Raw genomic sequence first — 25,785 nt, 5'->3', positions numbered from 1 at the left:
CTTTCCTTATTTATGCTCTCAATGCTCCGTCAAATTTCGTCTTAGTTTCTCCATTAATGGAAATAGTCCCAGTATCTCTAATCTCTCCTATTGTAGTTTCCCACCCCAGCATCATCCTGGCGAATCTACACTGTGCACTCCCTATGGCTTTAATGTCCTTCCTATAATGGAGTGTCTAAAACTGTTCACAGTGCTCTAACTATGGTCTTTTGAATACCATGTGTAAATTCATTTTTAACTAGCAGAGACATGCAGAACATAAACCCTATAGCATTTTTCCATTCCGTGAATAGGGAAAAATTGCAAAAGATATCAAAGCTAAAACTGAGAGTTGTTTTTAAACACATTAAGAGAGAGAGAAAAACCCGGATACTGTTGCGCACCTTACTTTGAACATGAACCCAGGAGTAATTGGGAATCACTACTCCAAAATTAACAAGCAAGAAGATCACAGGTTGTCATCAGGATGTGACTGGGAGCTGGGGTCATCAGTCAGCTGTGTGAGGCAGTGTGTCAGTCACCCAGCAATGGGGACAGTGACAACGTGGCAATCGGGAGCCCATGGGAGTGAGGGGTGTGGGAAATCGAGAGAGAGGCGAGCGGTGGCCAACAGTACTAATATTTTTCAAGTATTAAAAGGAGCTGATATGATATCTCCTCTGGTGGGAGAATGAAGAATAAGTGGGAACAACCTTATCTCCTGTTCAGAGTGAAATTGAGAAGCACTTTTTCTACTTAAAGGGTGGTGAAAATCAGATACTTTCTCACCCACCCGACTCCGTGTGCTGCCCCCATCACCACCCCACCCGCCCCCACCTCAAACACAAAAAAGGATGCGCATCACTGCCAGTCAACTGGAGCTTTCAAAACTGAGATTAATCAATTTTTATTAGTTAAGGGTGTTAAGCATTGCGGAACCAAGGTGAGTAAATGGTGTTGAGATACAGATCCGCTGTGATCTAATTGAATAGCAGAACAGGCTCAAGGGGCTGAATGGCCTCCTCCTGATTCTATATCCCTTTTCACTAATCACCCTCTCCTTAAATGGAACCCAGCACAGCCTGGTTAAATGTTTGGAACCATCTCTCTTAAACTCTGCTTTCATGCAGTTCCATATAACTCCACCAGCAGGTAAGGATCTGAGCCCTTTCCTTCACTACCTCTCTTACTGGAGAGGGAGTTTTGTTGTGGTTGAGGTCATGAGCTATTGAAGTAAGGAGTACACCACTTCACTGGCTCCCTTGAATAGAGCAGGAAGGCTGGAGATCCTTCTGACAGCATCCTGAGAATTTGGCACTGACACACAGGATCCTTTGTGGTGTGTCGCGAGGGAGTAGAAGCTCTTCCAGTTTTGGAAATTCAATGTGTTTTGTTTCCATTCCAACAGGTTTCATAAGTCTTCTTTCCTTCCTTGGTCTGAAATCTTGACTTTTCCCCATGCCTGATAAATTTGTTTAACCCCTCCCTGCCCTCCACTATTTACCCTCTACTCAAGGATCTCATTTGAAGGGAAGGTCATCTTTCCAGTATAAGCTCCCCTTGTTCCAGAACTCAATCTAATTCTCCATGGGTGTCAGTCTCTTACAGCAACCCTGCAGCCACACGCTCCTCTCACACTCCCCATTCTCCTCCACACCCAGTGTGTGGCACAACAAACAATAGCAGATTGCCACCCTCAAAGTCTTATATTTTCATTCTGGTGCATAACTCCTTAAGCTCCCTCATGAAGATCTGATACCTATTTCCATCTATACCATTGGTTTGAATATGTGTTTGATGATGTTCTCCACTTTGCCACCAGGGACACAGCACATCATTTAGTACTGGCAGTCACAGATTGAAAACAGGATGAAATATAAACTGATTATAGAATCTGTCTATACTACAAAGCTCGCCGCCGGCAATCCCTTGCTCCATGGTCTGCTTAAAACCACTCACCATCAGGTCTCTGTCATTCTCCACCCCAATGTCCACTCTTATGCTTACTCACCCCTCTCTCTCGGTCTTCAGTGTTCCCGTGGCCGGAGTCTGGGACCATCTCTCCGGTGACCACATTCTGCAGAGGATGATCCCTAAACACTTCCCCTGTTTGCTGGGGAAACAATTGCTCCTTGGACATAAAGAGCTCTTCTGCAGGGACTTAGGTTTCTGATACTTAGTTTAAACATGGTGCCCCTGAATACATAGAGACTCCACACTGGCCCCAATATCACACACCACACACCATGAGGCTTCTCTACACCTCCTGTCACTTCACAGTATTGATACTAAATACATCAACATGCCAATGTTGAACTCTTCTGCTCTCTATTGACCTCAAGTAGCTTTCACAGCAAGGGCTCCATCAGAGAAGTGCGAGGACTACAGATGGCACAGGGTTCACTTCATGTGTTGAATAGCCTACCACAGTACAAGAGGCACAAATCCCTGTACTGGTCATCAGGGCTGGTTGTCCAACATCCAGCATTGGATGAACAGAAATTTCACCCAATTAAATATTGGGTAGACCAAAGCCATTGTCTTCAGTCCTCATTATGGTCTCCACTCCCTGGCCACCAACTCCATCCCTCTCCCTGGCAACTGTTGGAGGCTGAACCCGATTTTTTGCAACCAACCGAGCTATGATTCTGAACACACATTCCGACCATCATGGTAACTATTTTCACCTTGTAACCTTTCAACTCTGCCTCTCAACTTATCTGCTGATGCATCTTTTGCGAGCTTTGTAGTAAAGGCAGATTCTATAATCAGTTTATATTTCATCCTGTTTTCAATTTGTGACTGCCAGTACTAAATGATGTGTTGTGTCCCTGGTGGCAAAGTGGAGAACATCATCAGACACATCCCTCATGCATGCCTTTACCTCCAGACCTGACTCCTGACCAGCCTTTCACACTCTACCCTCCATAAACCAATCTATCCCCAGAATTCTGTCCCCCATATCCTAATTCTCATCGAGTGCCATTCACCCATCACCCTTGTGCTCTCTGACCTACAAGATTCTCAGTTAAGCAGCTTGATTTTAAACCTCTCATCCTTGTTTTCAAATCTCTTCATGGCCTCCCACTTCCCTGTCCTTCTAATCTTCTCCAGCCATCCAGCTCTTCAAGATGTCTGCACTTTTCCAATTCTGGCCTCTTGCCCTTCCTCATTTTAATTGCCCCACCAATCGTGGCTGAGTTTTCAGCTGGATAGGCTGCAGTTCCCTCCCGACACTTTTCTGCCGCTTTTACATCCTCTGAGACACTCATAAAACCGACTGTTTTGTCTTATGTGGCTCAGTGTCAAATTTTATTTGATAACCCCTCTGTGAAACACCTTGGGACATTTTACTACATTAAAGGTGCTATATAAATGCGAGTTATTGTTGGTGTTGTTCAATGCTGGAGGCTCAGTGCTGGGGCTCCTGCACTGAGATTTGGTGGAATTGTGGCAGTAAAATGAAGGGTAATTTGAACATGAGATCTATTGTCACCTCACTGCCCAATCCCCACTTCCCTGCCCACCTGTGTGACTGCTGCTTCCTTGGTCACCATCAGGAGGGTGCTGGCCAGGTAGAGCCCCCATGGAGTGAGGCATCTTCCCTCACCTAGACTTCCCCAATATTTCTGGAGGTCTCAGTCTCCGGTGTGGAATCCAGTCTGATTGTTGGGTGGGTGCCCCATGGGTGGTGCACCCTGTTTGGTACTGCCCCCATTGGTGGTGCACCCAGTATGGTACTGCACCCATTGGTGCTGCACCCAGTTTGGTACTGCCCCCATTGGTGGTGCACCCAGTTTGGTACTGCACCCATTGGTGGTGCACCCAGTATGGTACTGCACCCATTGGTGGTGCACCCAGTTTGGTACTGCACCCATTGGTGCATGTATCAGGAATTGGGCACAAGTGTGCCCTGTAGGAAATGAATGGATTAGAAATCCTGTGAGTTCCATGGACCTAGATACTTACAAGTGTTAAGTACGTTCCCAGTGTGTGATCCTCCATGTTGTGAATGAGAGCTGGTACAAACCTCCATTATCACTGTCTATAAACCCGGCTTCAACCAGGTTATAAAAACATTCCTTTTCTTCCTGTGTGGGACACAGGAATTTGCTGAGATGCTTAGGAAGAGGCCGCCAGTGTTTTATTAATCTCGTGTCTCAGCTCAAAGACAGTTTCTTGCGTTTGTTGGGGGAATTCAGGCTTTTATTTACTTTATAAATTGAAAAAAATCCTTAGTCATACCCAATCAGGGACATTAAAGGTGACATAATGAACCAGGTCAGGTACAGGCAGAGTGTCAAGTGAATGAACCTGCTGTTGTGAAACGTTCCCAAGCTAATACCTCCTACAATGACACAAGCAAGGAGCCAGCCATTACTCAGCTGGTAACACTCTCACCCCTGAGTGTCATGGCTGTGGAGTTAAGTCTCAGTCAAGAGGCTTGAGTCTTGTTTGACCCTTCAGTGCAGTATTGAGGGAGTGCTGTCTTTCAGATGAGGTGCTAAACCGAGCCCCCATCTGCCATCTCAGTTGGATGTAGAAGATCCCATGGAATTATTTCAAAAGAGAGGAATCCTTCCCAGTGTCCTGGCCAATTTTTATCACAAAACCAATATTGCAAAAACAGGTAACCTGATCTTATCAGGTTGCTGTTAGTGGGAGCTTGCTGTGTACAAACTGACTGTTGCCTTTTGCACATTCCATCTGTGGTTACATTTCACAAACACTTAATTTGCTTGAAAATGCGTTGAGATGCCGTCCAGTCTTGAAAGGTGCTATATAAAGGCAGGATCCTGTTTTTTCCAGTCCTCTTGCTGTAGATATTGCATTATACGTAAACAATGTTAATGGAATCCAAGCCATTTGGTGAAGTTAAAACCAAGGAACAGAGTTTTTCTTTACCAAGAGAGTTTATTGACTTTGTTCAGTCTCATAACTCTCCCCTCACACACCCAGTGTCCCAGCTGCCCCCTATTTAGATGCTGTTTTTCACTCTTTCAGCCCCTCTCTTTTGTGATTAAAATGTATTTCTGGTGACCTTCTGCAGTGCTGTAATGCTTGCTGAATTTTCTCTGAAACCTCAGCCTTGATAAATGCCTTTCTCCCTGCACACAGGTCATTCAAGTACTCAAAAAAATTAATCAAATTGCAATCACTTCCAAGGCCTGGGGAGCAGGTGATCCCACATCACTGAAGCCATTTTTGGATTTCTCCCATAAACTAATTGATAGGGACTGTTGACCCCAATCACTTGGAAGTGGGTTCTTCACAGACTGGGCCATGCCAGGGCAGATGTCAGTTCACAGCTCGCTTGGTCAGCTAAGATTCTGTGAAGCATCTCATCAATTACTGCTTGATTTCTTTCACAAACACTATTACTGCCTCACCACTCACTCTCTCTCACACATCCTCACATCCCCATATGGCCTCATCCCCTCTGCTGATCTCGCCTTCATTCCATCCATGGCTCCACTAACTACCCACAAATGCCAGCCATCCTTCTCATCGGCTCTGCCATGCGTATTGCTCACACCTTCTCCATTGGTCTTTGTGCAGGACAAGGTTGTGCCCAACAAAAAGGATAGGTCTCAGGTGGTGTGCCAGAACTCAAGGTCCTCAGTGACTTCAAGAACAGCCATTCCGCTGGCCAGAGATGAAGTTGACCATTCCTGAGGTGACTGTGAGGTTGGCAGCAAGCACCCACGTGAGGGTCCTGCACCAAATCATCCTTCTGTCAACGCTACTGGCAATGCAGTGCTCTGTGTGTTGTTCAGCTGCCGTGCACTAGTAATCTCCGCTTTCTCTCCTAGGCACATCTGCCACATGCCCAACACCCTCAGGCAAACAGGACCCTGTCTCTAGCCCCGAGAGCACCTCGAGTGAGGAGCCTGAGGACATTATCTTAGAAGATTCATCACAGTGCTCACCCACACCCTCCACCATTGTACAGACATGTATCCTGGTGGGACCTAGATCTAGAGCAGGCTCAGGATCACAATCTGGTGAGCACATCACACAATCTTGTCCACAACAGTTGGAGACAGGAACATCCGATGCCGCTGGCACTCGGAGGATTGCTGGAGGCCAGGAATCTGCTGAGTCCAAGTCAGGTGATGAGCTTCCAGACTCGGTCCTAAATCAGTTGCTGGAGCTTGAGTGACAAGTACAAGAACAACAGGAAGGGATGTAAACTGCACTCCTCAGATTGCAACGGATGATGGAGGTCCATGTTCAGTCCAAAGTAGTTTCACCATCTTGCAAACACACTGAGGTCAACACTGGCAGGATGGCGGCTGCCATGGAGGCCTCGGTCCAGGACCCTGGTCCTGCTGTGCGGGCTGGGCTCCATCGCTGATGCCATTGTTGGCCTCCAACAATGTCAATGTGAGAGGGGTGTGGGGAAGCTCAATCACCCTCCAGCTGCTCCTTCTCCTCAAGGAGTCAGCCAGGATCCCTTGAACACCCATAGGGAGGGGACCAGCAGCTGAACACCCTGGGCCATCCACCCAGGTGACTCCAGGAGTGTCCCACTGATCCAACTCCCCTCTCCCCGTGGCCCCATCAGCTCCAGCTCCACAGGCCGAGGAGGGTGCACCTGCCTCACAGCAGGACCCCGAAAGCAGGCCAGGGCCCTCTGGCCTTGACCCTTGCACACTTGCGGCTTTCTGATGGTGCATCCAATACGCTGAGCAGTAAGTGTCAGCACCTTGCCACCTTTAGTGTATGAAACTCTGGCCCTCTCAGCCAAACTAGTGTCCTGGCGCTCGAACCTACAGGCCTGAGCGTCTCTAACTATGTAGTTGACTGTGTTATGGCCACACAGCTCTCATTTCAATGTACAGATGCAGCACTGGGCATCCCCTCACCCAACCACTGGCCGGGATCACAAACACTCATTCCAAATGCTCACAAGTGGTGGACGATGGAGCCATTGAGCATGATCAGGAACCATTAATCATAGCTTCAGGCAGTGTTGATGGAAGAAATGCGGTATGAGCAATAAAGTACTGAAGCTTAAGTGTGCTTCTATATTGGAAACTTCGCTTGATCCTGAGGGCTTCATGGTGTCAGAGATTTTTCAATTCCCAATGCCAGCGCTGCCCATGAGGGCACAGTGTCTGTGTTAAAGAGGAGGCAGGTTAATGGCTGGTATGAAACTGTTTGAATGTTGTCATCCTCAGGTGGTCCACATCCATTGTAAGGTGAGGAAAAATGCAGGTCTCCATCCCTGAGACAGAGAGCCGGATGTCAGTGGGGATTGAGAAGGAGGTGACAGGGGAGACTGACCCATCTGTACAAAGACTGAGACCTGCCCAACCTCCTCGGCTGCCTTGGCCCGAGTCTCACCCATCAGTTGTACCATCGATGTTGCTCAGAATGTGCTGTCGTGTTGCTGAAAGTGGATCGTCTTAAGGAGCCTAGTCCCATTGAAGGCTCCTGCCTACCAGCCCACTCACAATAGTGGATCAGCTCCTGCATCATGTAAGCTGCCATTGTGATTGGGATGCTGCAGAGATGCTTGAAGAGTCAGAACCATTGGACCTTTGATGGCAACACACCCTCCTCCAGACTGCGCCTCATCCCAGCGAGGAAGCAGTTCCCACAGATTCATCAATCTTCGAAGGATCACGCTCAGGAGAGCCGGATGTGGAACTATTGATTCTCACTTTGAAGAGCATAGTTGAAAAGATAGGAATGAGGAAGCTCACTCCATCTCATCATCCTCCTCCTGGAATCTTGTGGCTATGAAGTCCTCCTGTGCACACCCACCTCATCTGGCCTGTGCTTTGGCCTCTTCATCTGCAGCATTGTCTTCCTCAAACTCATCACAATGGTAGGAGCTGATCCACTATTGTGAGTGGGCTGGTAGGCAGGAGCCTTCAATGGGACTAGGCTCCTTAAGATGATCCACTTTCAGCAACGCGACAGCACATTCTGAGCAACATCGATGGTACAACTGGTGGGTGAGACTCGGGCCAAGACAGCTGAGGAGGTTGGGCAGGTCTCAGTCCATGTACAGATGGGTCAGTCTCCCCTGTCACCTCCATCTCAATCCCACTGACATCCGGCTCTCTGTCTCAGGGATGGAGAACTGCATTTTTTCTCACCATACAATGGATGTGGGACCACCTGAGGATGACAACATTCAAATAATTGCATGCCAGCCATTAACCTGCCTCCTCACTTTCACTCTTGGCTGGGTGACATGTCATCCCCTTCGAGGTCCTCCTCATCGGAGGAGACGGGCAATGCCTCCACCTTGTCACCTGGCAAGTCCCCCCCCCTTCGCAGTGCCACATTGTGCAGCACACAGCAAACCACGGGGATCTGTGTGAGACCCCCTGGGGTGTGTGCTGGAGACCTCTGTCCAATCTGTCCAGGCATCAGAATCGCATCGTCAGCATCTCTATGGTGTGCTCAACCAATGTTTGGGTGGTGGTATGAGCCTCATTGTGCCTTCTCTCTGCAGGAGCCTGAGACCACCACACTGGTGTCATCAACCATGTGCTTTGTGGGAACCCTTTGTTCCTCAGGAGCCAGCGCTGGATCCTGTGCGGTCCATCGAAAATCTCTGGGATCTGCAATCTACTCAAGATATGAGTTGTGGCACATCCTGGATATCTAGTGCAAACCTGCAGGATTTGTTTGTTATGGTCACACACCAGCTGCACACTGAGTGAGTGGAAGCCTTTCCTGTAGATATATTGTAGTGCCGGCTGCCTGGGAGTTTTTATAGCCACATGAGTGCAGTCGATTGCACCCCCACCTGTGGGAACCCAGAAATCTCTGTGAAGGCCAGTGCTCTGGTGTCTTGGCGCGCTTGATCTCTGTCAAAGCTAATATAATTGTGGACCGTGGCAAAAAGGGTGTCTGTGACTTCATGTATGCATTTGTGGATGCCTGAGAGATCCCGCAGGAGGTCCCCAGTCGAGCCCTGGAAGCAGCTTGTGGCATAGGAGTTATTTTCACAGCCAGTGGCAGTGGAGATCCTCCCAGTCCCTATGGCGCCAATTCCTGGAGAATGTGATAAATGTGAGTTACCAGATCCCTGGACATGCGGAGGTGTCGGCATGTGGTTCTTGCTCATCTGCAGATAAGACAGGCTTTTGTTCCTGCTTTTGGTGAGCCAGCCTCCTCCAGCACAATCTTCTCCTGCTTCTCTCACTCCTGTCTGCAATTATGTAGGCAACAATTAATCCAGGCCTCCTTTCTGCAGCATCAATGAGAAACAGGCAAGAGTCAGGACTTGTCTGCAATGCTAATCCTTCTGTCAATGACTCGTGAGCGATTGGGGGTTCACAGCCCTTGTTCCCATGTCACCAACTCCTCGCCACAGAAACGATCTACAATGTGGGGTGTGAACCATCCTGCTCCCCTCCCCCTAATGATCAGCGACTGCTTTGGCCGGGTGCCTGGATGTGCTGCTTTCAGCCCAGGCATTGGAATCATCATACACAGCACTGTAATAATACAGTGTTTGGAATATACATGAGCTTCAAAGTTTAAACAGGCTGTGCGATGTGTTGTGGGCGGCCTGATGCTTATCTTCTGGGAACCGTCCAGTGCCACTACTGCAACATGCTTTACAAGATTGTCTAGGTGCCCAATTGCACTTAACTTCATCATCGCTCTGGCAAAATGCCCCACTGTGAGCAAGGGTTTAAACCCAGGCAATCGATTACTGCCACTTTGCATTAGTGTCGCATGAATGCACATCATTCCTTCACTCTGGTGATTCCCTGCAATGTCACTGAGAGGCCACTAACATCTCTCAGCTGTGGCTGTCTGTGTGTGGAAATGCACGGTTCAGTTAGGTGGCCCATCCCCCAATGCAGATCCTACCATGGCCGGATCGGAAAATCCCAGCCAATGAGCCAATCCACGTTCAATACTTTAGCACAAATCCAACAATTTGAAAGCAAGCACTAAATTTGGGATCTCCAAAAAGAATTCCTGCAATCTTGTATATAATCTTGTCTTGTTAAATTCCATGATATATTCTTCAATGGAATAACTGTCCATCCTGCTAAATTTATCAGGGTCTGACCATGCCTCATATGCTTTTAACAGACCATCTTTCTTATAAATTTTGTCCATAAACTTTAAGAGATTATCCAAATCTTCCTCATTGTCCAAGGATGAGCCTCTAACATTGAAAACTGATCCTGTTTTTGCTGGGAAGCAAAGGTGTGAAAGCCATCCCTTGCTTTTTCTCTGGTAAGGACGTAACCCGTGTCAACATATACACTTCATTCTTCCATTGGTCAGAGGTTCAGCTTCATAGAGCAATGATGGAAAATCATACCCTGATACTTTACACTTGGTTTCAGCCGCTCTTTTCCAAAATAACTCCAATTACAAACTTCTGTCTGAAAATAAGTGTTAGTTTCCAATCTTCACCTTTAGGCCCCCCATTCTCTGCTACAAATTTTATTGGAATTCAAGCATGTTGGTGAGGTCAAAACCAAGACACAGCGCTTTTCTTTACTGAGAGTTTATTGACTTTGTTCAGTCTCATAGCTCTCTCTTCACACCCAGTGTCCCAGCTATCCCCTATTTATATGCTTCAAGTACTTAATTAAACAATGTCCTTCACCTGTGTATCTTAGCAATATAATTAACGTACCATTAACAAACAATACTGACCTCTTTGATTAAGGCTCCCATGTAAAGTGCTGTGAGGGGTGCCTGTTCTGCAGGTTTAATCACCACTGTGTTCCCACAGCAAAGCGCTGGTGCCACTTTCCAAATGAACATCAAGAGGGGGAAATTCCACTGGGGAAAAAGGCAAACGTGTTGATCAGATTAAATGTCGAATTGGAGAGGCTGTTGAGATTTGAAATGAGTGAGTGAGACAGTCTGAGGGAGAAAGTAAAGAACTGGTCGTGTAAAAGTGGGTAAGAGGAGAGTGATATTTGGGAGGGGATTGTTAATATAAATGGAACTCAGGAAATAGAAAATAAGCAAGAATATTTCTCCTGGTTTGGTCACATATCTCCTGAATACTCTAAGCTATTTGTCTCACAGATCCTCCTATTATTTTTCTGAAATAAATATCAGAGGGCAGCTTTCTACTGGAAGCTGGATTGAAGCCAACAGTCACTGTGAGATCAGAATGTGACAGCATGACATGGCACAGATCTAATAACTTCAGCCTCAAGGTTGGCAAAACAAAGACTCCTTTTCAGTTATGTTAATTTATGATTCATGCTTACATTTATGAAAGGATGTTGAACTCTGCAATTCTATCACCAGCATGGAGGGTGATATAATCTGCACAAAGCACAACAAAATGGACATCTCATTAAAATTATTCTGTTAAAAAGTATTCTTACCTGGAGACAAATAGTGAAGATCAAAGTGTTGGACTAATTGACTGAACAGTGATTCACACAGTGAGGAAACCTGTGACTGGGGGCTGAGTTTCCAAACTGCTCCCATTTAGATAAGAGGGATTTATATTAGATTTGTTGGTAAGTGAAGTTTTTGTTGGATTCACTCTGGGTTTTAACAGTAAGAATGTTCTGAACCAGTCCAGAGATATACGTTGAGTATCAGGGTGGAGGAGGGCAGGGCCCAGTTGCTCCAGGTCTCTATTCCTTTTTGTTCCATAGTCAAGGCCTCCAACAGAAAGGGAATAGTTGCCCATCTCCTTGGTCCTGACTTTGTTGAAAACTGCAGACTGAATGCTGTGTTATGCCCTGCTAGAGAGCTCCATCTGTCCTGTTATTAACTCCTGTGCTGTATCTACCATCACTTATGGGAGGTAACTAATTGAAATGGAAAAGATCTCAGAATGGCTGGAATGTATCTCCAGAGACATTAAAAGCATGTAAAAAATTACCAGCTTCTGGAGTCTTGTTTGACTTAAATGTTCAGAACCAAGGAATATTTTTCCAACAGTAATTTATAGAGTACATTTGGAACACTCTCTTATACTAAATCTTCTGGCTCATAAAAATTTACTTCAGTTCAGTTATTATTCATTTATTTAAGCATTTTTAATCATTGCAAAAATAAAGATAAAGGTCTTATATCCCTGAATGAGTTTCATTTCAACTCACTGGTGTAATCTGTCCACACACACCAACCGGCTCATGTCTTGTAAACATCACAAAATCTCCATCTACCAATAGAAAAGAGAAACATTAACAGCTGTTTAGTTTAGTTCAATAATATCAATATTTATTCTGTACAATCACGGTGATATGTATAATATCTAGAATTTTACGTCTTAATAAACTTTTGAATGTTCCTCATAAAACTATGGCATTTTCCAACAACAGGTATTTGGGAATAAGTCATAGGGAATTATATTTACCCCACCTAGTCACAATGTAAGGTGGCATTAAAACATCAGTTTCTAAATTAAATACCTCAGAGAAATCTTTCTGAGGGTATGAGTGGGATCATTGGATGAGTTTTCCTCAACACTAAGAGTGACAGGCAGATAGCAAACACTCTGCCCCAGTTCTGGATGTCCTTGTGTGAGATGCACCCATTGTAAACCTTGCCTACATATTACTGCAAGAGACATTTGTCAATGTAATGTGTGTCCTGAGGATTTGTTAGGGTGAGAATTAAATACAAGCTCCTTGTTCCTCGCTGCTGGTGAATAAAGACTTCTTCCAAACTTTCCAGACTTTTTCCAAAACTTCAGTCCACCACCCTGAACCCAGCCTGTGACTTGCCAGTGATACAGGATTTCTGCCCATCAGAAGCCAGATGGTTGCTTCAGTCAGTGTTCTGGGTCAGCTCAGTTACATGGTTATTGGTGTAAATCCTATGTAAATTGCTGAGATATCACAACGTCCAGCACAGCCGTGGACAGGCAGGTATGGGAGGAGCAGAGATAAAAACAAAAAGCTAAAAGCTACTGCGGATGCTGGAAATCCAAAACAAAAACAGAATTACCTGGAAAAACTCAGCAGGTCTGGTCATGAAGACTCGAAACGTTAACTGATTTCTTCTCCACCGATGCTGCCAGACCTGCTGAGTTTTTCCAGGTAATTCTGTTTTTGTATGGGAGGAGCAGGACTTGTCTCACTCACTTGCCAGAGAATAAGCAAACAAAGAAGTTCTATTGCTTAAAGTAAACAACAAAAATACCTCCCCACAGTTAATAAAACTGGCAAGAAGTAGGGGTGCCAGTATATTTAGAAATATTTTCAGCTGCCATTTTGCCTTCTCAGTGTCCCAGTAATTGGCTATTAAAACAAATCGGGGCAAACTTTTGAGTGGAGTACCCACTCTCTCTGCCCAAAGCTGGTATGGTGAGGCTGGAAACAATTTGTAGCCACCATTGTGGCCGTGGCTTCAGCCGTTTTTCCTGAGTTTGTAGTGTTGCAATGGATGTTGAGGTGGATGCTCAGCCACAATACTCAGCGAAATACAACTTCCCGGAGGCAGCAGTATCTGAGGAGATGGGAGGAGAGTGTGATTGAGAGCATGGCTGGGAGTGGGAGAGGGCTGCAGATGGTGTGGAGATAGGAGTGGGGTCTGGGGGTGGGGGTGTAATTGGGAAGGTGGGAGTGAGGGGGATGGAGCAATGAATTTGCTGCACCTTGTGAACAGGTCAGTCTTTCACTTGCATTAAAGAAAGAGTCAAAATTTCTGATTTGGACAAACAAAAAATACTCATCCTAGTTACAGTCCCATATGAAAACAATTTTCCTCAGAATCCAGATCAGAGTTCTATATATTCCCCAACTGTGGGCAATGTTTATTCTCCATTAGGTGAAGATTAATCTGCTTAATAGATGCTGCTTGTGGGATCTTACAGCATTCTATATCGATACTTTAAAAAAAATGTGTTCTTTCATGGGGTGTGGACACCGCTGGCCCATCTCTAAATGCCCTTGAATTGAGTGCCGTGCCACACCATTTCACAGGCCAGCTAACATTCAGCCACATTGCTGTGGGTCTGGAGTCACGTGTAGACCAGACCGGGTAAGGACAGCAGATTTCCTTCCCCAAAGGACATTAGTGAACTGTTTCAAAGAGAGCTGGGAATGAGCATGTCTTAGCACTGAAGGGATTGTGACTGTATTTCTTGTGCTGGTGAATTCGCACATTGTTCCTTGAAAAAAACGAGTTACAAATCCAACCTCTCACCAGGCCCTCTGGTTCTTAAAATAAGCATCTCGCTTCTTGCATCCATCACCTACTGTTGACCATGGCGCCTGCTCCCAGCAGCCTCACTCAGATCACCCCCTGTCTATCTGGGAACAGTGTCTGCAGTTTTAGAATATTTATTTTATGTGTCAGTCATGGCTCTGTGGGAGCACATTCTCCCTGCTCTGAATCAAAAGGAAGCAGATTTGACTCCCGCTCCAGGAGTTCAGCACGTAAACTATGCTGACATTCCCAGGGCAATACTGAGAGAATGCTGCACTATTGGAATTGCAGTTCTTCAGAGGAGATGTTAAACCTCTCAGGTGAACATAAAAGACTCCAGTCACTATTCGAAGATGAGCAGGGGTTTACCCCTAATGTCCTGGCCAAAATTCATCCCTCAACCAAGATCATTAAATTGGATGATATGGTCAATTATTGATGTTTGTGGATCTTACTGCTTGCAATTTGACTCTAGGGAAGTTAACAGATTTTACTTCTTTAAACAGTAGAATTCTTTAATAATGGTATATGACCAACTTACCCACTGGTATACTTTTCCCATGGATTTTATCTGCCCAGCCAGCGTAGTAACGTAGCGTTCTTATACAGCCCTCTAAGTCGACGGCAAAAGATTGCAGAAAGGGTTTGCCTGTGTCCATAGTTTCCAGCGTCTGACAGGTTCAAATAATAGTGGATTTAGAACACATTGGGTTAGAAATTGGTTAGCTCCTAAAAACAGGTGTGGAGATTGTAGTGTATTGAAAATTGTATTGTGCATTTTGTCCACTTAATTCTACCATAACACATGTATCATTAGTGGGAGTCTCGAAGGAAATAAGGGATCCTTGTTTTAATAGCACGTGCAGTTCTGATTCCAAATGTTTCTTACTGAATATCTTACTGAAACCATTCCGAAGAATTTCACAATGGGAATGAGGATGGTGAGAAATAGGAAAAGTTATTTTCAGGTATGAAACCTTTGGAAGGTGTTTATTTACTTTCTGCAGACAGCATTTTCAATTGGATGGAGGCTGTGTTAGACATACACAGAACGTACTCCAGCTTGGGATTAGTACCAGGAAAGCATGAGCCGTGTATACACTCACAATCACACGCACACACACATACACACACATTGCTCTCGCCAAATAACCATCCAATCAAATAAAATCTTGGATCATTGCAAAGAAGATTTTTTTTGAAAGGAATGCAATCCTGGATCCTTGACCATGCATTTCCACTGCATTGCTGATCAAGATGGTGTTGTCTATGCCCAATCTACCACCTTTCCATCAGCATTCCGAGCCACCATCTCTATTCCCATGTTTGCACAAGTGGCTGTGACGTTTTGAAGGTGTGGTGGCAGATTTTCACAGGTGACCAAAGCAAAAAAGTCTTACTTCTCCAGTATGGAGGTGAAGAATTGCAACACATCACAAGAACACAAGAGTTAGGGGCAGGAGTTGGCCTTTTGGCCCCTCGAGCCTGCTCTGCCATTAAAAAAGATCATGGCTCATCTGACTGTGGCCTCAACTCCACTTTCCTGCCTGCCCCCCCCCATAACCTTTGACACTCTAAACTGTCACTTGGAAAGGAACAGATTAATCAGGGATAGTCAGCATGGTTTTGTTAGTGGAAGGTCATTTCTTACTAATTTAATCAAACTTTTGATGAAGTAACAAGGAGGATTGATGAGGGTAGTGTAGTGGATGTTGTCTACATGGATGTTAGTAAGGTATTTGACAAGGTCCCACATGGCAGACTGGTCAGAAAAATAAAAGCTCATGGGATACAGGGGAAGGTGGCGAGTTGGACTGAAAATTGGCTCAGCAACAGGAAACAGGGGGTAATAGTTGATGGATGTTTTTCCGAATGGAAAGCGGTTTCCAGTGGCATTCCACAGGGTCAGTGTTAGGGCCCTTGCTGGTTGTATATATTTTAATGATTTGGACTTAAGTGTAGGTGGCATGATCGGGGAATTTACAGATGACACAAAAATTGCCCGTGTAGTTGATAGTAAAGAGGATAGTTGCTGTCTCCAGAATGATATCAATGGTTTGGTTGAGGGGGTGGAGAAGTGGCAAATGGAATCCAGAAAAGTGTGAGGTAATGCATTTGGGGAAGGCAAACAAAGCTAGTGAATACACAATAAATGGGAGGATATTGGGAAGGTTGAGAAATTGAGAGACCTTGGAGTACATGTCCCAAATCCCTGAAGGTTGCAGGACAGGTGGATAAGGTATAGAAAGCATATGGAATGCTTTCCTTTATTGGATGAGTATTGAACACAAAAGCAAGGATGGTGGCTAAATTTGCCGATGACACCAAGATAGATAGGACAGTAAGTTGTCAAGAGGAGGCAAAGGGTCTACAAAGGGATATGGATAGGTTAAGTGAGTGGGCAAAAAAATGGCAGGTTGGAATATAATGTAGGAAAATGGGAACTTGTCCATTTTGACAGGAAGAATAGAAAAACAGTATATTATTTAAATGGCGAGAGATTGCAGAGCTCAGTGGTACAGAGGGATCTGGGTGTCCTGGTAGACGAATCACAAAATGTCAGTATGTAGGTACAGCAAGTGATTAGGAAATCAAATGGAACGTTGGTGTTTATTGCAAGAGGAATCAAATATAAAAGGAGGGAAGTTCTGCTACAGTTGGTGAGGCCACATCTGGAGTACTGTGTACAGTTTTGGTTTCCTTATTTAAAAGATGACATAATTGCATTAGAAGCAGTTCAGAGAAGGTTCACTTGACTGATTCTTGGAATGAAGAGGTTATCTTATTTAACAAGATTGAACAGGTTGGGTCTGTATCTGTTGGAGTTCAGAAGAATGAGCGGTGACCTTATTGAAATGTGTAAGATCCTGAGGGGACTTGACAGGGTGGATGCTGAGAGAATGTTTTCCCTTTTCTGGGTCAGTTGAGAACTCAAGGGCACAGTTTAAAAATTACGTGTCTCCCATTTAAGACTGAGGTAAGGAGGATCATTTTCTCTCAGCGGTCATTAGTCTGTGGAATTCTCTTCCCTCTTGTGGGAGAATCTAGAACTAGGGGTCACTGTTCAAAAATAAGGGGTCGCTCATTTAAAATGGTGATGAGGAGAAATGTTTTTCTCTCAGAGGGTTGAGAGTCTTTGGAACTCTCTTCCTGAAAAGGCGGTGGAAGCAGAGTCTCTGAATATTTTTAAGGCAGAGCTAGATAGATTCTTGATTAACAAGGGGGTGAAATGTTATTGGAGGTAGGCAGGAATGTGGGGTTGAGGTTACAATCAGATCAGATATTGAATGGCAAGCAGGCTGGAAGGGCTGAATGGCCTACTCCTGCTCCTAATTTGTATGGTTGTCTGTCCCCAGAGAGCAGTGGGGGCTGCGACATTAAATAAATTCAAGACAGAACCATAGAAAAGTTACAGCACGGAAAGAGGCCATTCAGCCCATTGTGTCTGCACGGCTGAAAAATAAAAAAATAAAAGACGAGCTGCCCATTTTAATCCCACCTTCCAGTATTCAGTCTGTCTCCTTGCAGGTTACAGCACTTTAGGTGCAGATCCAGGTACCTTTTAAAAGAGTTGAGGGTTTCTGCCTCCACCACCAAACCAGGCAGTGAATTCCAGACACCCACCACCCTCTGGGTGAATGAGTTTGTCCTCATGTCCCCTCTAATCCTTCCACCAATTACCTTAAATCTGTGTCCCCGGTAATCAACCTCTCGGTTAGGGGAAACAGGGTATTCCTGTCTACCCTAACTAGGCCCCTCATAATCTTGTACACCTCAATCAGATCACCCTTCAGCCTCCTCAGTTCCAAGGAAACAACCCCAGCCTATCCAATCTTTCCTCATAGTTGCAATTTTCAAGCGCTGCCAACATTCTTATAAATCTCCTTTGTACTCTCTCCAGAGCAATTATGTACAAGTTATTGATTTAGATTGTAAATTGTTGAGGCCCCAGCACTGATCCCTGTGGCACTCCACATATAACAGCTTGCCAACTGGAAAAATTCCCATTTATCCATACTCTCTGTTAGCTAAACAATCCTCTATCCATGCTACTCCCTATACCATGAGCTCTTGATTTGTGTAATAACCTTTGATGTAGCTCCTTATTGAATGCCTTCTAGAAATCCAAGTATGCCACATTCATAGATTCCCCTTTATCCATGTTGCCTATTACTTCCTCAAAGAATTCTAATAAAATTACTCAAACACAATTTCCCTTTCACAAAGCCATGTTGAATCTGCCTGATTGTATTCTGGCTTTCTAAATGTCCAGCTACTATCTCCTTAATAATGGATTCTAGTATTTTCCCAATGACAGATATTAGGCTAACTGGCCTATAGTTTCCTGCTTCCTGTTTCCATCCTTTCTTGAATAGAGGTGTTACATTGGCAATTTTCCAATTCTCTCAGACCTTTCCAGAATCTAAGGAATTTGGAAGGTCATAACCAATGCATCCACTGTCTCTATGGCCACTACTTTTAAGACTCTAGGATGAAGGCCAACAGGTCCAGCAGACTTCTCAACCTTTAGTTCTACTAGTTTTCCCAGTACCTTTTCCCTAGTGACTGATTATTTTAAGTTCCTCCCTCTATTTTGCCTCTTGATTTTCAAGTATTCTTGGGATGATTATTGTGTCTTCTACTGAGTGCAGCTTTGGACTCCTGACTTAAGGAAGGATGTAAATGCATTGGAAGCGGTGCAGAGGAGGTTTACTAAATTGATATCAGGGATGAGTGGGTTGTCTTATGAAGATAAGTTGGACAGACTGGGCTTGTTTCCACTGGAGTTTAGAAGAGTGAGAGATGACTTGTTTGAAATATGTATGATCCTAAATGGTCTCGACAAGGTGGATATGGAAAGGATGTTTCCTCTTGTGGGTGAGTCAAGAACTAAGGGGCACAGTTATAAAACTAGGCGTCACCTTTATAGGGCAGAGAAGAGAAATGTTTACTCTCAGAGGATTGTGCAACTTTGGAACTCGCTGCCTCAGAAGGCAGTGGAAGTAGGGTCACTGAGTACTTTTAAGGCAGCAGTAGATAGGTTCTTGTTAGGCAAGGGAGGTTATCGGGGGTAGATGGGCATTTAGAACTCAAAACACAAACAGATGAGCCATGCTCTTATTGAATGGCGGAGCAGACTCAAGGGGCCAAATGGCTTATTGCTCCTATTTCTTATGTTGATATGTTTGTATATCTGTTCATTGCTTCTGCCATTTCCTGGTCTCCCATTATTAATTCTCCAGTTTCACTCTCTAAGGATCCAACGCTCACTTTAGTAACTCCTCTCTTTTTTAAGTACTTAAACTCTTAACACCTGTGTTTGTATTTCTAGCTAGCTTCCATTCAGACTCTAATTTCTTCCTCATTATTTTTCGTCATTCTTTGCTGATTTCGAAAATCTGCTCAATCTTCTGCCCTGTCACTGATCTTTGTAATATTGCAATGCTTTTTCTTTGAATTTGATGCTGTCTCTAAGACACTTGCTCCTGGTCAAAATGATGATGACTCAGCACAGGATGCATGAACAATTTATTTTACACCTAAGAAGAAGACAATGTTACAAAACAGTTGTCTTCTGGTGCAGTAAAAAAGGAGTAAATGAGACAATTGACCAATATTGCACACGATTGAGACAACTAGAAACCAAGTATGACTTCAGTAATGCTGAACATGTCGAATGGGAAATCAAAACACAAATAATCGAAGGTTGTCTCTCTAGTAAACTATGTTGAAAAGCACTTGGGAAAGGCAAAAGCTGCTAGAGCTGTTGGAGTTAGAAAGATCAGTATCACTTTCAGAGTCCAGAGCTAGTGAAGTTGAGGATGTCAATAGTAAGTACCCCACTCCAAGTCCAACTCCTGTGAACACTGTTCATCGCCCAGGAAAACATAAAACAATTACAGCAGTCTCACAAACAGAGTAGCAACTTTTCCAGCGATTGGTTCCACTGTGGCAGTGCTTACCCACACTGGGCAGAGAGTCTCGCTACTGGCAAACAGCGTAATGCTTCTGAAAATTCAAACCACTTTGCTCAAGCTTGTCGCTCATCAGCAAAATCACCTACCAAGACCAATTCCAGCAGAAGTCCGTGTACCCCAGCGAGAAGGTGAGAGAATGTAGCTAATGTAGAGGTGTTGACCCTGGATATATTTCTGTGTTTTCTTTTGGACACAGCAACCAGTCAAGTGGGTCAATGACCATTGGCTGCTTGGATATACACGGTCCCACAGATACAGCAGCAGCTGTCAATGTCATGGAAGATAAACAGTTCAACAAATTTCAGCGTTTCCCCATTATCATGTTCCAGTATATTAAGAACTTTGAGTCCATAATTTAAAATGTTGAATACAGACTATTAAAATGTAAGCTGTAAATCATGTGATCTTTGGCATTTTGATCTCTGCACAATCCTGAGTCTCAAGTAAATACCTAATCAAATGAGGGCATTCACAGGCATCAGGGGAATTCACACATCCCTTTGTTTAAGGATAGACCAGCAACAAAAGAACTATAGCATTCCAGCCAGCTCATCTTTCTGTTTTACCATGGACAAAAAAAACTCAATGTGTGTTAGACGAATGTGAATCTTAAGGTGTCAATTGACAATACAAGATGCGTAATCAACCCGCCACCACTTTTTGGAAAAAGAACTTTGAACATGTAAAGTCACAGGGTGAGGAAGCCACTTTGCTGCCTGCTTTTAAAATAACAGCAAGAGAATTTTTGCAGACTGAGATCTATCAAAAAGCCATCGAACCAGCTATGAACCATCTCAGCAGCCAAGGCAATAAACAGAAATCCTTGAAGTGGGAGAAGGAAGTCCCCCCCTCCAAACCTGTTCCAAATTTGGGTTCACCTGAGAACCAACATCCTGGCTATTTGACTACAATAAGATTCATAGCTAGCTGAGAATCCTCTGCTTTACAAGACCTTCACTTCAACTAAAGCACCAACTCGTCTAAGAAACTACAGGCCTGCCATGAAGTAGACTGAGACAATCGTACATTGTAATTGTATTATTTTACCTTCATCTGTATCTAATCTTTATGTGTGTGAGTCAAGTGAGTGAGACGTTGCATTTTTAAACCTCTGGGGCAAGTGTAATAAACAACCTTTCTTAAACAAAAACTCACAATAAGCTTGCTGCTGGTAATTGTTTAGATTGGGACACTCACTCGGAGGGTAAGAAAACACACATACATACAAACATAGTGATCACAGGCAGTAAGAAAACACATAGGGCAGAATATTCAGGTCAGTGTGTGGGCACACGCCTTACCCGCTTGAGTGTAAAATAGCGCGTGATGACGATGGGTGAGCGTCCCAATGTCATCCTGCACTCGCGCGATATTTCAGTCGGCGGGTGCACACAGGAATTGGAAAGCATTCCCGCTGACAATTAAGAGGGCAATTAAGCCCATTAAAGTTGAAACTGTCCCCATTTTTTCATGGCTTGTCCAATCTCACGGCTGGTGGACCAGTGAATCGGCCACGCAGCCTTTGCATTTCTCATGAAACCTCATTCAAGGGTGGGATGAGGTTTCCATTATTAAATTTTAAAAAAAATCTATGGACAGCATTTTTATAATGTATATGTTCAGGTGAATGTTTGTGGTACTTGGGACATTTTTGTTCTGATTTTAAAATCTTTATTTAATTGTTTGAAGTCTCCAGCTACGTGAGGCAGTTCTCTGCCTTCAGGGAGCTTTCATTCTGTGCTCACCCACCCCCGCCCTCTTCCCGCGCCCGCCCTCCTCCCGCGCCCGCCCTCCTCCCGCCCCCGCCCTCCTCCAGCGCCCGCCCTCCTCCCGCCCCCGCCCTCCTCCCGCCCCCGCCATCCTCCCGCCCCCGCCCTCCTCCCGCGCCCGCCCTCCTCCCGTGCCCGCCCTCCTCCCGCGCCCGCCCTCCTCCCGCCCTCACCCCAGCAGCACTGAGCATTTCAGCGCTCGCTTCACGCTGGCTGGCCGTTAATCGAAATTATGGCCTGGGGTCGATCATGGTTGGTGGTCCGATCCCCAGCTGCTCCCAGACCCACCGATTGTGCCTGCTTGCCAACCTGAAAATTTTGCCCATAAATTCTGCCCATGACACCATCCTCTGAAAACCAGGGAATTCTAGTGGACAAGTTGAGAGATTTATGTGTACCTTGGAAACAGTGACAGCTACAGCGACAGTGACAGCGACAGTGACAGTAGGAGCTACAGCTACAGTGACAGCTACAGCTACAGCTACAGTGACAGTGACAGTGACAGTTACAGCTACAGCGACAGTGACAGCGACAGTGACAGTGACAGCTACAGCTACAGCTACAGCTACAGTGACAGCTACAGCTACAGTGACAGCTACAGTGACAGCTACAGCTGCAGTGACAGTGACAGCTACAGCTACAGTGACAGTGACAACTACAGCTACAGTGACAGCTAAAGCTACAGTGACAGTGACAGCTACAGCTACAGTGGCAGTGACAGCTACAGCTACAGTGACAGCTACAGCTACAGTGACAGTGACAGTGACAACTACAGCTACAGTGACAGTGACAGCTACAGCTACAGTGGCAGTGACAGTGACAGTGACAGCTACAGCTACAGTGGCAGTGACAGTGACAGTGACAGCTACAGTGGCAGTGACAGTGACAGTGACAGCTACAGCTACAGTGGCAGTGACAGTGACAGCTACAGCGACAGCTACAGCTACAGTGACAGCTACAGCGACAGCTACAGCTACAGTGACAGCTACAGCTACAGCTACAGCCACAGTGACAGTGACAGCTACAGTGAAAGTGACAGCTACAGTTACAGTGACCGTGACAGCTACAGCTACAGTGACAGTGACAGCTACAGCGACAGTGACAGTGACAGCTACAGCTAGTGACAGCGACAGCGACAGTGACAGTGACAGCTACAGCGACAGTGACAGCTACAGTGACAGTGACAGCTACAGCGACAGTGAGTGACAGCTACAGTGAAAGTGACAGTGACAGCTACAGTGACAGTGACAGCTACAGTGAAAGTGACAGTGACAGCTACAGTGACAGTGACAGCTACAGTGAAAGTGACAGTGACAGCTACAGTGACAGTGACAGCTACAGTGACAGCTACAGTGAAAGTGACATTGACAGTGACAGCTACAGTGACAGTGACAGTGACAGTGACAGCTACAGTGAAACTGACAGTGACAGCTACAGTGACAGCTACAGTGAAAGTGACAGTGACAGCTACAGTGAAAGTGACAGTGACAGCTACAGTGAAAGTGACAGCTACAGTGAAAGTGACAGTGACAGCTACAGTGACAGTGACAGCTACAGTGAAAGTGACAGTGACAGTGACAGCTACAGTGACAGTGACAGCTACAGTGACAGTGACAGCTACAGTGACAGCTACAGTGACAGTGACAGTGACAGCGACAGCTACAGTGACAGTGACAGCTACAGTGAAAGTGACAGTGACAGCTACAGTGACAGTGACAGCTACAGCCACAGTGACAGCTACAGTGAAAGTGACAGTGACAGTGACAGCTACAGTGACAGTGACAGTGACAGCTACAGTGACAGCTACAGTGAAAGCGACAGTGACAGTGACAGCTACAGTGACAGTGACAGCTACAGCCACAGTGACAGCTACAGTGACAGTGACAGCTACAGTGACAGCTACAGTGACAGTGACAGCTACAGCTACAGTGACAGCTACAGTGAAAGTGACAGTGACAGCTACAGTGACAGCTACAGTGACAGTGACAGCTACAGTGACAGCTACAGTGACAGTGACAGCTACAGCTACAGTGACAGCTACAGTGAAAGTGACAGTGACAGCTACAGTGACAGACAGCTACAGTGAAAGTGACAGTGACAGTGACAGCTACAGTGGCAGCTACAGTGACAGTGACAGCTACAGTGACAGCTACAGTGAAAGTGACAGTGACAGCTACAGTGACAGACAGCTACAGTGAAAGTGACAGTGACAGCTACAGTGACAGTGACAGCTACAGTAACAGTGACAGCTACAGTGAAAGTGACAGTGACAGCTACAGTGACAGCTACAGTGAAAGTGACAGTGACAGCTATAGTGAAAGTGACAGTGACAGCTACAGTGACAGCTACAGTGAAAGTGACAGTGACAGCTATAGTGACAGTGACAACTACAGTGAAAGTGACAGTGATAGCTACAGCTACAGTGACAGTGACAGCTACAGCTACAGTGACAGTGACAGCTAAAGTGACAGTGACAGCTACAGTGACAGTGACAGTTACAGTGAAAGTGACAGTGACAGCTACAGCTACAGTGACAGTGACAGCTACAGTGACAGTGACAGCTACAGCTACAGTGACAGTGACAGCTACAGCTACAGTGACAGTGACAGCTACAGTGACAGTGACAGCTACAGCTACAGTGACAGTGACAGCTACAGCTACAGTGACAGTGACAGCTACAGCTACAGCGACAGTGACAGCTACAGCTACAGTGACAGTGACAGTGACAGCTACAGCTACAGCTACAGTGACAGTGACAGCTACAGCTACAGTGACAGCTACAGTGAAAGTGACAGCTACAGCTACAGCTACAGTGACAGTGACAGCTACAGCTACAGCTACAGCGACAGTGACAGCTACAGTGACAGTGACAGCTACAGCTACAGCGACAGTGACAGCTACAGCTACAGTGACAGCTACAGCTACAGCTATAGCGACAGCGACAGTGACAGCTACAGCTACAGCTACAGCTACAGCTACAGTGACAGTGACAGCTACAGATACAGCTACAGTGACAGTGACAGCTACAGCTACAGTGACAGCTACAGTGAAAGTGACAGCTACAGCTACAGCTACAGTGACAGTGACAGCTACAGCTACAGCTACAGTGACAGCTACAGTGAAAGTGACAGTGACAGCTACAGCTACAGCCACAGTGACAGTGACAGCTACAGCTACAGCTACAGTGACAACTACAGTGACAGTGACAGCTACAGCTACAGCTACAGTGACAGCTACAGTGAAAGTGACAGCTACAGCTACAGCTACAGCTGCAGTGACAGTGACAGTGACAGCTACAGCTACAGCTACAGTGACAGCTACAGTGACAGTGACAGCTACAGCTACAGTGACAGCTACAGCTACAGCTACAGTGACAGCTACAGTGACAGTGACAGTGACAGCTACAGTGACAGTGACAGATACAGCTACAGCTACAGTGACAGTGACAGTGACAGATACAGCTACAGCTACAGCTACAGTGACAGTGACAGTGACAGCTACAGCAACAGTGACAGTGACAGCTACAGTGACAGTGACAACTACAGTGAAAGTGACAGCAAGCCATGGAAGCAGCAACTGTATCGCTTTCTTCGCAATTTTAGGGTGACTCCTCGCTTGGCCAATGGAAATCCTCCGGCTACACTCGTATTTGCATATCTCATGCACACAGGTCTTTTTGAGTTACCCCATGGAGGTAATGATTCGCTTGGTCATGGGAACACAATCGAGAACAGGAGGATCAAATGAGAGTGAAACATGAAATTTAGAGTTACACTTCCAAAAGCAGGAAATAAACTGCTTGTGAAATGTGATGGTCATGTTGGAAAGCAAACCACCTCAAAGACATCCAATCATTTATTGTGACCAACCCAATGGGATCAATGGTTACTGGTAAGCATGGGGTTTGCAAATCATCACACAAAACAAGTCATTCTTCA

At 45.4% G+C, this 25,785-nt stretch overlaps 1 protein-coding gene across 1 annotated transcript in view; it reads right to left on the bottom strand.

The window, feature by feature from the left end:
* aldh1a3 (aldehyde dehydrogenase 1 family, member A3) overlaps window positions 1-25,785 on the bottom strand; it is a 164,087-nt gene that overhangs the window by 58,897 nt on the left and 79,405 nt on the right. Inside the window, exons 4-6 of the mRNA XM_078530494.1 lie at window positions 14,642-14,771; window positions 12,048-12,109; window positions 10,630-10,758 (exon numbers count right to left, since the gene is read on the bottom strand). Of these exons, the coding sequence (XP_078386620.1) occupies window positions 10,630-10,758; window positions 12,048-12,109; window positions 14,642-14,771 (321 nt within the window). The remainder of the gene's footprint in view (window positions 1-10,629; window positions 10,759-12,047; window positions 12,110-14,641; window positions 14,772-25,785) is intronic.

Source organism: Cetorhinus maximus, chromosome 26 (assembly GCF_964194155.1).
Source record: "Cetorhinus maximus chromosome 26, sCetMax3.hap1.1, whole genome shotgun sequence".
Taxonomy (NCBI): Eukaryota; Metazoa; Chordata; class Chondrichthyes; order Lamniformes; family Cetorhinidae; genus Cetorhinus; species Cetorhinus maximus.
The sequence above is the reverse complement of the archived record's forward strand: the minus strand, read 5'-3'. Positions and strand labels throughout refer to the sequence as shown.